Here is a 15,511-nt window from a genome sequence, read left to right on the forward strand (position 1 = left end):
TTGGTTTTTAAAATTGCTACTATTCTTTCTGCAGCTGGCATTTAACAATATTGCTAACAGCTCCCCATCCCATGCCCAAGAATAACAGAGACAGAAAAACCCCTGAAAGAACAGAGCTCAGTACTGACACCACAAAAGAAAAGCTGTAGAAGTGATCAGGGAGGAACAGATAAACTAAGAAAACTCATGAGTTAATCCAGGTGTTAAAGGAAACAAAAGAAGGTGTTATTTCCCCAACACTCCAGCTTTTCTGTGCTACACCTTGGCCTTCCCACTGAAATTAAGGGGACTGCTTATTGTATTGCATGAATAAGGAATCATAAATTACTATTTGGCATAAAACTGAAAGATCAGGCCTTTTACCAGACTGGATACCTGTTTCTAAAATGCTTGCTGAAGAATATTCAGATTAGAAGTTACAGAGCACAAACAATATGGGCATGCACCTACATGCCCTACTAAATTTATCTGAATGTGTCTGCACATCCATTTAATCAGATGATTAAAAGGATTAAATGTCAGCAACAGCTGGAAAAGAAGAAATCCATTTCAGCACTGCCTCAGGGTCACCATTTAGAAATGGCACCTGCAGTTGCCAAAAGCATTGTCAGACCAGGCTACTTCCAAACCAGGTCACAGCGGATCTGCAAAACTCAGTTCCAAACACTTGAATACCCTTCAGGATGCAATCCCAGCTGTGGATTTATGACAGTGCCTTGATAAAATGGAGCAAAGTTTGGGGAAAAATATATAACCAATACTTCAAACAATGAACAGAACTTTAGCATTCAGACTTTGACTTTGTAACTACATTCATAAACCCTAAATTGTAGCGTAAACATCTAATCCCATTGCTACTGTGAGAGGATAAGAAAGTTGCATTCTGCAGCTATCAGGTTTCCCTTATCCATCTAATTTGTTGCAACACTTAGGACTGCTTCTTTAATAATATATTGACAATATTTTTCAGTTAGCCTTTCCAAGTTTTTTTCAGCTATTTTGGTCAGAAAAGGGAAAGTTCAACAATGTGAAGTCACACAATGAAAACCACTTCAGTTTCATTTCAGATGTTCAAAAGGATTCAAAGCATAAGTCCTAAAAAGCTCATTATTCTATTTGGATCCCAAATTTTTAGTCCACCTACCTGAGTAAAAATGGGGGAAAAAACCAATGAACAGGACTGGTGAGTAAGCAACTCTGAATTAGCTGTCTGTACCACAGGACATTCGTTTTCCACTCTCAGATCCCTACTCAAAAAGACTTTGCTACAGAGCAAGAGTTATTCTGGGAAGTCAGAAGTTACCCTAATCAAGGCCAAACTGCTAAAAGCAAAACCTTTCCTCACACAGTTTTCATTTACCAAAACCAACATTCACAATCTCTTGACAGTGCAAACTGTAGCCATGGTGTACTACAGTCATCCTTCAGGGAGGTCTACTTCACCGCGGGCTCTCTTTTTGGACTGAAGAACACTGGATAGCAAAATGCTGCTCTCTTGAAACCTGCACGTTCCGTGGGGTTTCTTTATTTGTCAGTTAAAACCCAACTAAGTCACAAACTGTCTGAGGCGTTTTTCTCCGATAAAGACGACAAGCTGAATGAGGTATCATCAGGCTCTGGGGATGCATGGTTGAAATCCATTTCTTCTAATTCAGGAGGTAAGTCTGAGAGCAGTGCCTGTAAGTAACAACATATTACAATACAGTATTAGGGAGAGGTTTTGTGTCAGCATTCAAATGTCTTAATATATAGTGAGAAAACTTTGTTGAGCTTTTCAGTCTGTTAGTATGGGATGGCTAAAACAAGAGGTCAGATCAATACTGGAGGGAAAAACATTGTCCAAGATGATGTATCTTAAAGGCAAAGGAAAAAAATAGTAACACCAAAGTCTCTTCCTAAATAAAGCTCAGAATGTTACCCATACAAGACATGATCCAACCAACCATTAGAAGTGCTGTGTATTAGATGTGGTGCAGTGCAAGCAAAGAAGCCTAAATCTCACATCTCAGCTCTCACAACAGACAAATCCCAGTCCCTCAATGTACACTGGTTCACTGTCAGTCCCTTTGTAAAAGTCAGACTTCCTTGTCTATGTCATTGCTTGTGTAGATTGCAAGATCTTTCTTTTGTTTTAAGGTTCAGCTTTTCTTTGTCTACAAGATGCTCAGCACAACGCTGCCCTCATCAGAATTTGAGCCTCTGGGCTCTACAGAATAAAAGTAAAGGAGTGACAGAACACAAAATGACAAACATCTTCCAGTATTAAAACCTACTTCAAGGCTTACCTGCTGCTGTTCTTTATCATCTGATTTAATAGCAAGTATCAAACTCCGAGTAAACGTCTGTAGTTCAAAATACTTCTGTTTGTGATTCTCCAACTGATTCTCAATGAATCTGACTTCTTCATTCTGTGGGGGACAATGACATCAAGTACTGGAAATAATGGACTGCATCTTTGTAATGACACCTAAACGTACTTGTGTTAATACTGAATGGGTTTTAGTGAAAATGAGTAAAGTTGTATTTATTATGATTCCTGCCCAAATCAATGTTAATTACAGCCAAAACTTCTATAGGTACAGAATTACAGAACAATGCATGCTTCAATGAGGACCAGCAGTGTCTTGCTAAGCCTGCAAATGCATATGCCATTTCATCTCTCCTCATCCTCCCCAAGAGACGTGACAGTCAGCTGTGTTACACGCAGACAAAGCACTTCAGAATTATCATTAAAGCATTAATGACTTGGGCCAAAGTTTGACATGAAGCTGTTAAAGCAGCACTGCTTTTTATTTCATAAGGATGACCTCTAATTCCATTTTAAAATGGAAAAACAAAGTCCAGGTCTCTTCCTAGAAGTGATCTTCAAAGGGCAGGGTGACTGTGAGAAGACACAGCAAATAAATGCCAAGAAGGCTTGGCACAAAGACCACAGAAACAAACCTAAACATTCCTCAAAGCTACCCCAGCTTAAAATACAGCATCCTCTGCTGCAGCTGAGTTTGACATGTATCAGCTCACCAACCTCCCCAAGATCTTTCAGTTACACAAGAAACAGGAACTTATTTGTGGAAGTGAGAATTAGCAATAATGTGCATGCTGTGGCTTGCATAAGACTTACAACCTTTGCATAAACGTGTGTTACTCTACTTGCAAATTACTATAAAAATAACAAAATGAATTAAAAACTCAGATCTGATAAATACTTTATGCCAAATTCCTCTTCTCCTTCAAACCTACCCACTGATTGCTATGCAAGATCAAACCACCACATCTGTTGATCAGTGCAGAGCTCAAATTAATTCCCTCTGGTTATTTACCTTTGCAAAGACACCTAACCTGAATAAACAGTTCACTTCTCAAGATCAAAGTCATTGTGCATCTCTGCAAAAGGTTTCTGATCAGTAGCACCAAATGTGCATCCTCCATAAGATCATGTGAAGTGTCGCATTTACTCAGGGGTATCAGAGGCAAGAAAGAACCCACCCTTGCTTATACAACCATATGATTCATTAGGTTGGCATGTTTGCATACAATATGGTTGGTTTTGGTGGCAGCAAATAATTACAAAAGCAAATTTCAATAGTGGATTTGTAGCTGGCATTTTGTTTTAATGAAAAAATAGTATTTCTTTAACACAGAACTATGCTCTGTTACTCATGCTTACGTTTGCTAGACTGGCTGTAATTCAACTTTAGTTGATATGAAAAGGTGAGATTGTGTGATGAACTGCAAAGTTTGTTACAAGCCTTTAAAAGAGTTGTTATTTTGTGAAGTTTTTGCCCCAGAAAAGTCACATTTCTTCAGTCAACACATTGCTCACCATACTGTTTCAGGTTATAATGGCTCTAATGAGGCTGCAATTATGAGGCTTTCAGAAGAAAATCAGCTGAATGTATTTCTTTCTGATGGGAACTTCCAAGTAGCCTATTTAGCAATGGGTTTTGCCCAGCCAAAGAAGGAATTCAGATTTACACAGAAAACACAGGCACAAAGACCAATCACTAATGTCAAACAGCAGCCCGACAAACAAGGTTCTGTAGGGCATGCTGTCACAACGAGCCTTTCACAGTGGTGACAGGTGACATTAAGAAAAGGTCATTCCCTCTCCATATTCATTCTCCACTGCCCTTACCAGGAAAACACTGCTTGAAGGAGGAACTTTTGTTCTGAAAAGATGATCTATTTGTTACTTTGGAATTGATTATCACTAGTAGAACATGCCTGATTTTGAGCTTAAAAAGCCTGCTACATAGGTAAAACCACCACCAATACACAACACAGAACACCACAGTAACTCTTAGGATAGCAGGAACGCATGCATAACTTTTCCCATGTGGCAGATGACAGCAGCTTGCCAGGTATCCAACTGCTTTTCCTCCCTCCCACAACTCCTGCATTCAGACATGTTCTGCACTGCACTGTGAGAATCTGGCTGTAAATGGGATGAGGAGATGTATTCTGTGCAGTGCCATGATAAAAGCAGAGGAGCTGCAGGCTCCCACATGCCTTTCCCAAATTCCTTACAGATACAGCCATCTAGAACTTTTCTGTGGACTATCCTGCTTAACATTATATAGCCTAATTACTCACCTTGTAATCCAAAAGAGAACTCATTTGATCCACTTCAGAATTACTTATCATATCACTTTCTTCATCATCTATAATTTCTATTTTCTGAAAGAGAAGTAAAGGGCTCATTCCAAATATTCAAATGCACAGATTAGACAAACAAACAGCAACCTGTATCACAAACAGCATGAAAGGATGAAGGTAACAGGACCTTCTGTTTGCACCTGGGAAACTGAATTGTGCAGCCCCCATTAGATGGCAATCATGCACCTCAGCCACAGGATCCAGGGAGAATCCAAACTGCAACTGATGGTACTCAGAGTGGCTGCCCTGGTGACTCTGGCTGTTTACAAAGGAGGAGCTGTATGTCACCATGCTTTTGGCACTAAGCTGCATATAATAACTCATTACAGCCTGCACAAGCCTGCATTTTATTCCGTAAGCCTTTTGTTGAAGACCTCCTGCAAGGCAAAGGAGGTTATGGAAGTTTACTCCTCTGGAGCAAAACAGACATTATGGCAAGTGACAGGCAAGTCCTAACTGACCTACTTCTTGCCTGAAAAACAAAGGTCTCCCTTGGCCTTCTTTGGCCACAGTGCAAGTCAAATGCCCTAAACAGTAGAGGATTTTGATACAAAGGACAGTTCTAAATGCATACACATGGACATTTTCACTTAACTCACAAAGATTCTTGGGAGGTTTTTGTACTGGGCTTCTAAAGATACCTGAAGTACAATGTTAAAGGCCAAGCCTAATGCTTAATGCTGTTTAGAACTTAGAAATACATTCCAGTCATGCCTCATTTACTTTTATATTGTTTACCACTCTCGTGTTCTGTCCCAACAGAAAATGTTCTTGTGCAAGAAAATGATGCTAAAAGGTTATGTCAATAGGAGAAATAACAAAATGTGCACATTTTCAGTGCCTCAATGAGAGTTTTATTCGTATCTAAGCTAGGCCTCAAACAGAGAGGATGAATTTGAATTACAGAGTGGTAAGAATGGCACTTTTTAACAGAACTCAGAAGGATGACTGCCTGGATGGAACTATAACCTACAACCAAGATGATGATGCTGCAGGGGGAGGCTACTACCATGGGGTGGGGGGGGGGGGCAGGGGAGGCACCCTAGGACAGGGCCACCCCTGGGGCAGCATGGGGGAGACTGAGGGGGGGCAAAAGGGGGGTCAGGAGCACAAAATAGCCACATTTGAGCCCCAAAATACACCCTGTATCCCAAAACAGCCCAGACTGCACCCCAAAAAAACCTCCATATTTTGGAGAGGGAAGCTGTAATAGTCTAAGAAGGGTTTGGTTTTTTTAACTATTTTCTATTGTTCTGGCTGTTTTAACTATTTATGAGACTTCATTTAATAAGCCAAAGCAATTTTACTGTGTTTTTAGTACACAAGACAATGTAGGCAAGGACCACACTGACACAGCACACTTCAGTGCTTGGCTCTTCAGGTGTTACCTTAGAGGAGGTTTCTTCCCTGCAGCCTGTGTGTGTATTTCATCAACCTGCAGCCCAAGCATCAGAACTTTCCTCTAGGAGAATCCTCCAGGAGAGGTTAGCATCTCTCACTGGCAGTACCCACCAAGCTCTCAAGCTTGTGTTGAAGACAGGGAGGGTAAAGCACATTGTGTGTGCCTCAGTGTCTGACAACCCAGCTGAAGCGATAACATTTCAAAGGCTTAATGTCACAAAGATCTGCTGCTATATCATACCCTGAGTAACACTGTGACTCAAATATTTTTGTTTGCAGCCTCAGCTTGAGGAAAGAGTGTCTAAATAAATGCCAAACATTCACACGATCTTTCTTATAATTATACATTGTAAGATAGTAGGGGAAGGAACAGATTAGAATTTCAAATCAGAAAACTGTCTCTCTCATGCAAGCCCAATGTATGTTAGTCCAATTTTAGCTGCATAGATTAAAACGAATTTGCTACAGTATTTTCAGAACAGAGTATGAAAAAGCTTCTCCTATTTCCCCCATTCATTTCCAGTAATATAATGCTGGAGTTCAGACAACTGGCGAGCTCAGTCTCTTGGACATCATCTTTGCAAACCTTTTGTCATTTTACATTCTGCATCTCCATGGTGAATGCATCAGGCTGGAACTCAAGAGTGATTATATCTAAGGTCACAGCAGGCCATAAAGGTAAACAGAAAGGAAAAAGGCTGCTGTGTCTATTCAGGCAACCACAGAAAATACAGCCACAGCATTTCAGTTTACACAAAAGATGATCATGTATTAACAAAAGAAAGGAGATTTTCTCTCCTCTCCCTATATACAGAGGGAAGGGAATCTCCTGTTCACTTTCCCATTTCAGGTTCTGTGTGATTAATGTAACACAAGTTTTCTTGTCATGTTCTGAGCTACCATCTTTTAACCTCTGACTGCAAAAAGAGCACAACTGGGAACTGGGACCATCACCTGTTCATTCTGCAGATAACTTTTAAGATACAAATTACCCTACCACTCAGTGTCTTCTCTCCTCTTCCTCCTCTCCCTTCTTCTAATTTGAGAGAAGGCAGGCTAAACAAAGGGGATATATTGCATTATTTGCCATGATTCCTCCCTCTGTCTTTCCTTCCTTGTCTCACTGCAGACAATTAAAAACAGCAAGAAGAACTGTTTGTGACTCAATGTGAATGCAAGTGAGAAAACAAGAAACATCTAAATAATGCCTTGTCAAGGGTATGGGAATGAAGAGTACAAACCCATCTGGGTGTGATCTCATGTATTTGAGGTTACCTATGGAGAGAAGTGCTAGTGGTACCCAACTTTATTAAAGCTACCAACAACCATTGTCCATTATTATTCTGGTGACTTTATTCTTACTGTTTTACTGCACTAGGGATTTAAGAAGCACTACCCAAGCATTGTGCTTTGCATTGCAGAAAAAGTACACCAGGTTGTTATAATACAGAGAAAGCCATGTAATTCCATTTATACTGTACATGCATAGCTCTGTGTTTTAGTACCTTTAGTACAGTTTCTTTTAGTGCTCTACCAGTTAGGACGACTCTTAGTACACTGAAGTGAAGCTTTCACCTAGTGAAAAAACACTAGTGTTGGACAACAACCTCAACGTTGGCAATTAAAGAGGTCATATAAGTGGAAAAGGAAAGGTTTACATACCACATTATCAGTCGATGCGGGATTCTGGTCATCATCTTTGTGACCGATTTCTTCATTCTGAAGAGCTTCATTTGTCTCTTCTGCAGAAATAAATCATTTATTTTTTCAGATTTCATTCAAATTTCATGCTGAAGGAACAATAATTTGTTTCTTCAATAATCTACCATTAAGTAAATGTCACATCTGTCACATTAGATACAGAAGCATCTATCTATTCATAAAAAGTACTGTATGTCTTATTAGACAAGATGAAATATCACAAGTATTTCAGGGCAAAGTAAGGCCAATTACTACCTGAAGCAACAGGAATACTTAAGTTACTCTCTTGCAATGCACCAAACTCCTCCTACTTTTAGATTCAGGTTGGAAAATTGAAGTAATGAAGAGTTTCACATCACTTTTTTTTGCCTTAATTACTACATGAAAATTCCTACATGCCCTGAACAGATACACAATAGGATACACAACAGAATCCCATCCCCTCCTTGCAGACACTTATTAGCCTTGAACCAAAAACTGATCAAAGATATTATTTGATTCTTCTATGGCAAATACTTATTCCTGGTGAACTTACTCCACTATCTTATGTATAAGCAAAGAACACACCTGAGAACAGAGCAAATCTTATCCTTAGATTTCAGTCACAAGGACTAGATGATTCTATTAGCCCTAACTACGACCAAAGTGAACAAAGATAAGCCTATTCATCTCTATGATTAAGCATGTTTCTCAGATTTACTTTAATTCTCCACATGTATAAAATGTTAAGAAGAAAATGGGTGATAAAATGGCAAATCAGTAAATAAAATATAGAAGTAAGACAGCTGTGATACAATCTTAAATTATGTCATTAACAGCAAGGCTATTAATTGGAAATAAACTCATTCCAAGTGCTAGTAAAGTTAGAGAGTTCTACAAAGGGCAGAGATTGCATAAGAAGGGTCAAACAGTCCAACTATCACATCTAGAGGGGAAGAGAGGCATGGTGAGTGAAGGGGCAGCAAGCGTTCAGATGGGTTACTGAAAGAGGGCAGATTATGATCCAGGGGTATATCACTTCTACACAAACACAGGGGTAACAGGATTTATCTGGACATTACCAACACTTGCAAAGGCAGGAGAGTATTTAGGCCAGACCATTAACACAGAGAGTTAATTGTTTTAAATGAGTTTTCTGCCAGTTAAATATCTCAAAACTGAGCGAATCTCATCTGAAGCTGTTGCAAAAAAGTTTAATCTGTCCCTGGTCACAATTTCAGGGGAAGATTTCTGCTAGCAGCAAAAGCAAATGGGTTCAAATGGGAGAGCTCTAGGCATGGAGCAATATACAATGCTATCATTCCACTCAGAAGAGTGAAGGTCACTGAAGGTGCCCCTCAGGGTCTCTGACACATTCTAAAGCACCAGCCACTGACAGCCACCACTTGGACCCAAGAGTTGAATGAAGCAACTCCCTACAGGACTTCCAACTCTTTAAATATTCATCCTCAGCTAATATAAACTGGCACAGCTACAATGGCTTCCACAGATTCATTTACACAAAGTATGGATTCAATTAACATACATTAAAAAGGTAAGGCATTATGAGAACTTGAATGCTGCATTTTCCATCAGAGTACTGCTTCTTGCTTTCATATTTACACGCTACATTTTAAAAGCAAGCACCAGCAACACTTTCACTCTAATTACATGACTAAAAATACCTTCTTCCTGTCTTTTAGAGTGGTTTTTGTTGTTGTGGTTTTGGTTTTTTCTTTATTAAACTGGGACCAAAAGTTATAGTTCTCAGCCATGAAAACAATCACAGATCTGTGACTGAGCAGTACATGATTCCCAGTACAACTATTTTCCAAGAAGTTCAAAATAAGCAGAGCTGCAGCAGTGAAACCTACACCTTTGAAACCTACACCTTTGAACTGAAGAAATGAATAGAAATAGTTTTTCTGGTAGAATAAAGGAATGAAAGTGGGATTCATGGATACTGTGGAAATCCTATAGTTTTCTTGCACTTCCTTAAGCTCTGGCTCTAATAATCTACTTACAGCCTTACCTTGTTTTATGAAAGCCTGGTTTGATAAATGGGGTGTTATTCCTCATGTTAAGCTATAGAGAATACAGATTCTTCCCCTGTCACCATTTTCTTTCAAGTAGATCTGACTAAATCAGTTCCTTCCACACCTCAGGCAAATCAAGGACTCTTAGATTCTGCACCTCACTTGGCTTTCAATCACTTGACCCATTTCTTAATCATCCTATTCTCTTTAGAGCAGAATATGACAAAGCTATCACAAATTCAATCCCAGCAGTTCTCCCGTTTTTCTAGTTCTTTCCTTTAAATTGCTCTGACAAAGTGACAAGATCAAGTCTGGCATATTAAGCTGCAATAACATGCACTAGATCAGACTTTCTTTTAGTTTAGAAAGCAAAGGCTTTCTTGATCTCTTCTAATCAGAAGCACTGGGAGCAATTAGTAAAGCTTGTGAAGCTAGTGCATGTGCCGAGCAGGAGCTCATCTGCCCTAGGAGGCCCAGAGTGCTCATGTACAAAAGGGAAAGGGAGAGATCCATTTAATGTGGTCATGGGGTTCTGGGAGGTGGAGTAAAAGGGAATTAAGTTCAAGACACTTATCACTCAAGATCATGCAGTTTACTGAGAACACAGAGAGCCCCTGTATGTGCAGTTCTAAGGCTTTCTGAGTAGTCCCCTGCTACTGACTTTGATCTTTTCTGCTGGTTTGTATTTGCTTGGCACAGACCATGCATGCACAGCAGACAGCTTAATGGCATCAGTTCTGCTCTGCTCTGACATACTGTGAAGCTTTTAGTTCAAGAGCAGCTCTGAGCTCATGTATCTTCTGAATGCCTCTCATCAGTGTGAGTTTAGTATCAGGAAAACTAAGTATATAGCTCTGGTCAGCCCAAAGGAAGCAGGTTTGCAGGCATTAGTGCTTGTTTAGATGACAATGGCTGGTGTGATTCAGGCTCACAGGAATGCATGTTCAAGCTGGCTGTGTAGAACTGGCCCACTAGGAGAGAGCATGTTTTAAACCTGGCTTCCTAGGAAAGTGAATTGCATACATTTACACTCTCTGTCCATCTTTCAGCTGTAGCAGCAAATTGTGAACTTGTCATTTAACTTCACATGAATTTGGCAGAAACAGGGTTCTTATAAAAGGTTTCTGCAAGCTTTGTGATAGCAAACCCAACAGAATTCATATAGAGGTAAAGAGACCAAACAGTACCTTCAATATAGCAAAGGCAGGTAACTTGTGACTGTTAGACACTCGAGACGGTTTTGAATGTGTACAACACAGAATCCAAAGCATGCACACTGCACAACATTAAAATATATGCACAGTAGTAACTGCATTTTCAAATACCTTGTGAGCTTCCTTCAGATAAGCAGATTGATACTTCATCATTCCTATCATTATCATCCCCCACTTCAGTAGCAGTTTCCTCTCCTGGATTAAGTGCTGATTTAGAAACAAATTCAGATTGATCAGAGAAATCAGCAGGACCTCCTCTAGGGGGTGGGACCTCAATCCCCATTAAACGGTATTTCCGTCTTCGATTCCCAATCCAAGTCTTGTAAGAGAAATAAACATGAATGATATCAGAAACTAGAACAAAAACAACAGGCCCATATCGAAGTGAAATCAACACATCTAAACTACAAAACTGTAGCCAGCAATTCAAAGGAGGTGCTATTTGCTGGTATCTGACCCTCATGAGGCTACTTGCTGGAATACTGTGTCCAGGTTCAGACCTCCAGTACAAGGGAGAAAAGGAGGTGCACAGCAGAAGGAAAAGAAACAACACAGCAAGGGAAGCTCTGCCTGGAATTAAGGGAATATAAAACATAAGGCTTTACATTGAGGCACGGGAACATTTCGTCCATAGAAATCCTGGCACCTCCAGCCTTGGAGGTACTCAACATCTTACTGGACAACATGGTAAGAACTGAACTGCTGTCTTAGAATCATAGAACAGTTAGGGTTGGAAAGGACCTTAAGATCATCCAGTTCCAACCCCCCTGCCATGGGCAGGGACACCTCACACTAAACCCTATCACCTAAGGCTTCATCCAACCTGGTCTTGAACACTGCCAGGGATGTCAATCCTGCTCTGAATGAAGAGTAACATTACTGACCTTGTAAGGTCTCTCCCCACATAAATTCAGTTATTTTAACCTAAGGTTCTCTCACTCTGCAACTTACATAAGGGGACCAAAGCATCCAATGACCCAAATGGTCCACCTATTCTAGGATTTCCTACAGCACAGAAGAAATCATCCAAGGTGATAGCTCCACATCACTCCACTTTGCTGACAGAACATAATTTAGCAGAATCAAGTTCACAGCAATATTGTTCTTCCATCCTCTTTGGCTGGAAAATAAGTGTTTAAGAAACACTGCTTGTAGTAAGGTATATAAAAGCATACTTATAAATAGTAGTGGGAGATAAAACAGGTCCAGGACCAAGGAACCTGGAAACTGATTCATGATGGGATGGGTTCAGAGGCTTTAAGTAAAACTGAGTTCCAAAAAAAGAAAAACTGAACAAAACCCAGAACACCAAACCAAAAGTCACGTTCAAAATTCTCCACGTGGATCTGTTTAAATGTGAATGTGATTTCCCTGATAAAGGCAAGGCTAAAATAGAGTCTTTAATGATTTTTGAGTTTCACATGATGTAGTAAAGACTGTCTGCAACTCGTCACCTCCTAACTCCTTCCCTTCCCTTGCATTACTCAGGCCTTTTGACTTCTCATCTAATTTCAATTCTGCTTAACAGCACTGGTACCCCAGATACTTTGTTCCAAGTCACTTCCCCACTGGCATCCAAAAATTCTTCCCAAAGCCAGGAATCAATTCTTTGGCAACTACTAAATTCCAGTCATCCTCACCTGGAATTCATCTCCCTTTCACACTATCTAAACCACAAGAACAGTGCTGATGGCACTAGTGGGACCATCCTGATTGCTCCAGGACCTGTCCAAGCACTGGCCTGGAGAATGGGGGAGTTTGGCCATGTCAGTTGGCAGCACACAGAGTGTGTCTGATTACTGTGATGATGACGGATGCACAATGGACAACCACAGCATAGTTGTTCCTAGGTTCTGAATCATGCTTAGTGCTGTAAGTTCTGTACTGTTAAAGATCAAATGTACCTCTAGAAAGCATGGACAGTTCCTGGTTTTGAAAACATACACTCAGGGCATGGCAAAAATGCACATCCTTTCCATAAACTCCATGTTCCAACAGAGTTTACCAAACACATTAAAATAGTATAGGATTTTTTCTTTAAAGATACGCTAAACACTACTCTGGCCTTATTTCAGGAACACCTGCATTGCTCCTCTTCCCTATCACACTTTCTTTAACTAAAGTTGTGATAAACACCATGAAAAAGTTTAGTAAAAACCTTTTTGTTTATAATATCTTGATTATCAAACAGAAACATTAAAAAATACCAAATACTAAAGATAGTTTCATGATGTGCAAGCCTGGGAAAAAAAAGAAGTACTTTGTTTTTAAAGCTGAATCTCTTTCCCTAGCTAAAATATGGCTTGTGTAACACTATTTCTGGTAAACCATTTTTGTTGGGTGATCCCGGCTTTCCCAGGTTCCTAATTTTCCTCTTTGAAGAATGCAAAACAGGAACACAGAGAACTACATAGATATCTTTGTACAGTTTGGGGAAAGAAAGAATTAAAACCCACACACAAGTGGCCCCTTCCATGCCTATGTCTCTTTTTCCCAAGCAGCGTGTTGCCATTCTTTAAATTCTCTCATAATCTTATGATCATGAGAATAATAATGAGGTAATAAATAGTGCAAACAATTGTCAAATTTAAAAGTGAATCTACTTCTTTTTTACTAAAGATTCAGCAAAAAATTGAGGCACTTGGGAAAGGCAGATCTTGTCTTTATTCGTACCTTTCAAAGCAGAACAACTCTCATTCAACGTACTGAATATGTCACAGAAGACAAATATATTTTTATAGTATCTCAAATTAGAATGGGAAAGAAAAACAATAAGGTTCCATACCCTGTATGCTGCATTTAACAGTGAATATTGTGGAGCACTACAATGATGAGTGTAAAAGCAGACTAGTATTTCTATGTAGGAAACCAGCTTAATAATTCTAACTGTATCCCTAAAATATTACCTCCTTAAAAAGGTCAAACATCATCTGTAAATTACATCAGACTCATTAAGCCTACTTAGGGTAGCCAGCAATGAAATCAGCAGCAACTTCTGCAGCTCTGACTGAACAGATGACCAGTGAGAGTGTGGGAAGGAAGGCTGGAGTCCAGCAGAAGAAACCAGCATAAGGACACCCTGAAGCAGTTCGTAAGTCAGTGGACTGTCAGGGAGCCACTTCAAAGGCATGATTACAGCTCCCCAGATTTTGGGGTTAGGGTGTCAATGTGCTAGAAAGATAGGTTGGGACCTTCAGAAATTCCACTTTAACTGGAAAAATAAAGATGGAAGATTCTGAGCTGTTCTTCCAATGTCTCTCTGGATGAGGTGGATCCAGACTAGGGCTAGAGCCCCCAACAGGAAGAGCATTAGGCAACTGTGAAGAATGAGTGGCTTTTCTGCTGCAACTACTTGCTTTTGCTGCTAAACTCTGACTGAAGCACTCCCTTCCATAATCAGCTTTTATCTGATGAGGGGCTGGTGAAGAGGAGGAGGTGTCTTTAGCCTGTGGTGGGTGCTTAGGCATAGCTTTTGACCTCTTATGTATGAAAGCTTGATGCTCTATACATTTCTGAGGAGTCTGATAGCTGTCATCTCTCCTTCTCAAATATCTAATGTCTTGCTGCCAAGAAGGCTATTCTGCTTTCACAGATGCTATTTTGGTATGAATGCATAAAATTAGTCAAGAAAAATATAAACAAAAATGAGTAGCTACGAAAAAAAAGCAAAAGAAAGCACAACCCAAACAAATGTAATCAGTAGTAATTATAATGTAACCAAAAGAAATACATCAAGTTTAATAAGCTATTGGCCAGAGTTCATGTATTTAAATATGACATAACTCTTTGTATTTCCCTCTTCTGGTGTCTTGGGAACATTTGAAAGACATTTGTATAACCAGTAGACACTTTGAAAGTTCACTCTCCTACTAGAAGCACAAAACCCATGGAATAAAATGCCCTGTTGAACTTCGAAAGATCAAATTCAATGCAACTATGCATAGTGGCAAACATCTTTCCTTGTACTGGTAAAACAGATTCAGTGCTTTCTTTGTACTGGAGATCTTTCAAACCAGTATGGGTCATAAGGATCATCATTTGCACCTCTGGAAAAGTAACAGTTACCTGGAAAAATAATGAATTTTCATTCTAAAAATATTAAAAGAGACAAATGGGGACATGTATATAGCTGAATGAAAACAAATGATATAAATATTTCTACTTACAGATTTTGTTGTATGGATTATTTGTCATATATATATTTACTTTATTTTATATATATATACTTTGCACCGCTTTACATATGCTACATTTATTGTTTTTACACCACAAAAGGAGAAACAGTTGCTAGTTGCACACTACCTAGAATTCAAGGTACAGTGAAATACAAAGCAACAAAATACAAGTATTGAAAATAGAGCTTCTTCCAGAAGCATCCCTCAGTCCAACTCTTCTTGGCTGAGCATGTCATAGGGTAGAGATGCTGTGATTCACTCATGACTTAGAACTGATATATAGCTGTGCCCAGACTCCTAAGGAAAAAAGAGACTGTGCTGCACCCTAACCTACAGGCATCAGTGTTTC

At 39.6% G+C, this 15,511-nt stretch overlaps 1 protein-coding gene across 1 annotated transcript in view; it reads right to left on the reverse strand.

Annotated features, from left to right (window-relative positions):
• Window positions 1–1,043: 1,043 nt before the first annotated feature.
• Window positions 1,044–15,511, reverse strand: part of HDX (highly divergent homeobox) — a 42,530-nt gene continuing 28,062 nt past the window's right edge. Inside the window, exons 6-10 of the mRNA XM_034064046.1 lie at window positions 11,099–11,306; window positions 7,720–7,799; window positions 4,594–4,677; window positions 2,286–2,408; window positions 1,044–1,677 (exon numbers count right to left, since the gene is read on the reverse strand). Coding sequence (XP_033919937.1) covers window positions 1,552–1,677; window positions 2,286–2,408; window positions 4,594–4,677; window positions 7,720–7,799; window positions 11,099–11,306 — 621 coding nt within the window. The 3' untranslated portion in view covers window positions 1,044–1,551. The remainder of the gene's footprint in view (window positions 1,678–2,285; window positions 2,409–4,593; window positions 4,678–7,719; window positions 7,800–11,098; window positions 11,307–15,511) is intronic.

Source organism: Melopsittacus undulatus, chromosome 6, assembly GCF_012275295.1.
Source record: "Melopsittacus undulatus isolate bMelUnd1 chromosome 6, bMelUnd1.mat.Z, whole genome shotgun sequence".
NCBI classification, from domain to species: domain Eukaryota; kingdom Metazoa; phylum Chordata; class Aves; order Psittaciformes; family Psittaculidae; genus Melopsittacus; species Melopsittacus undulatus.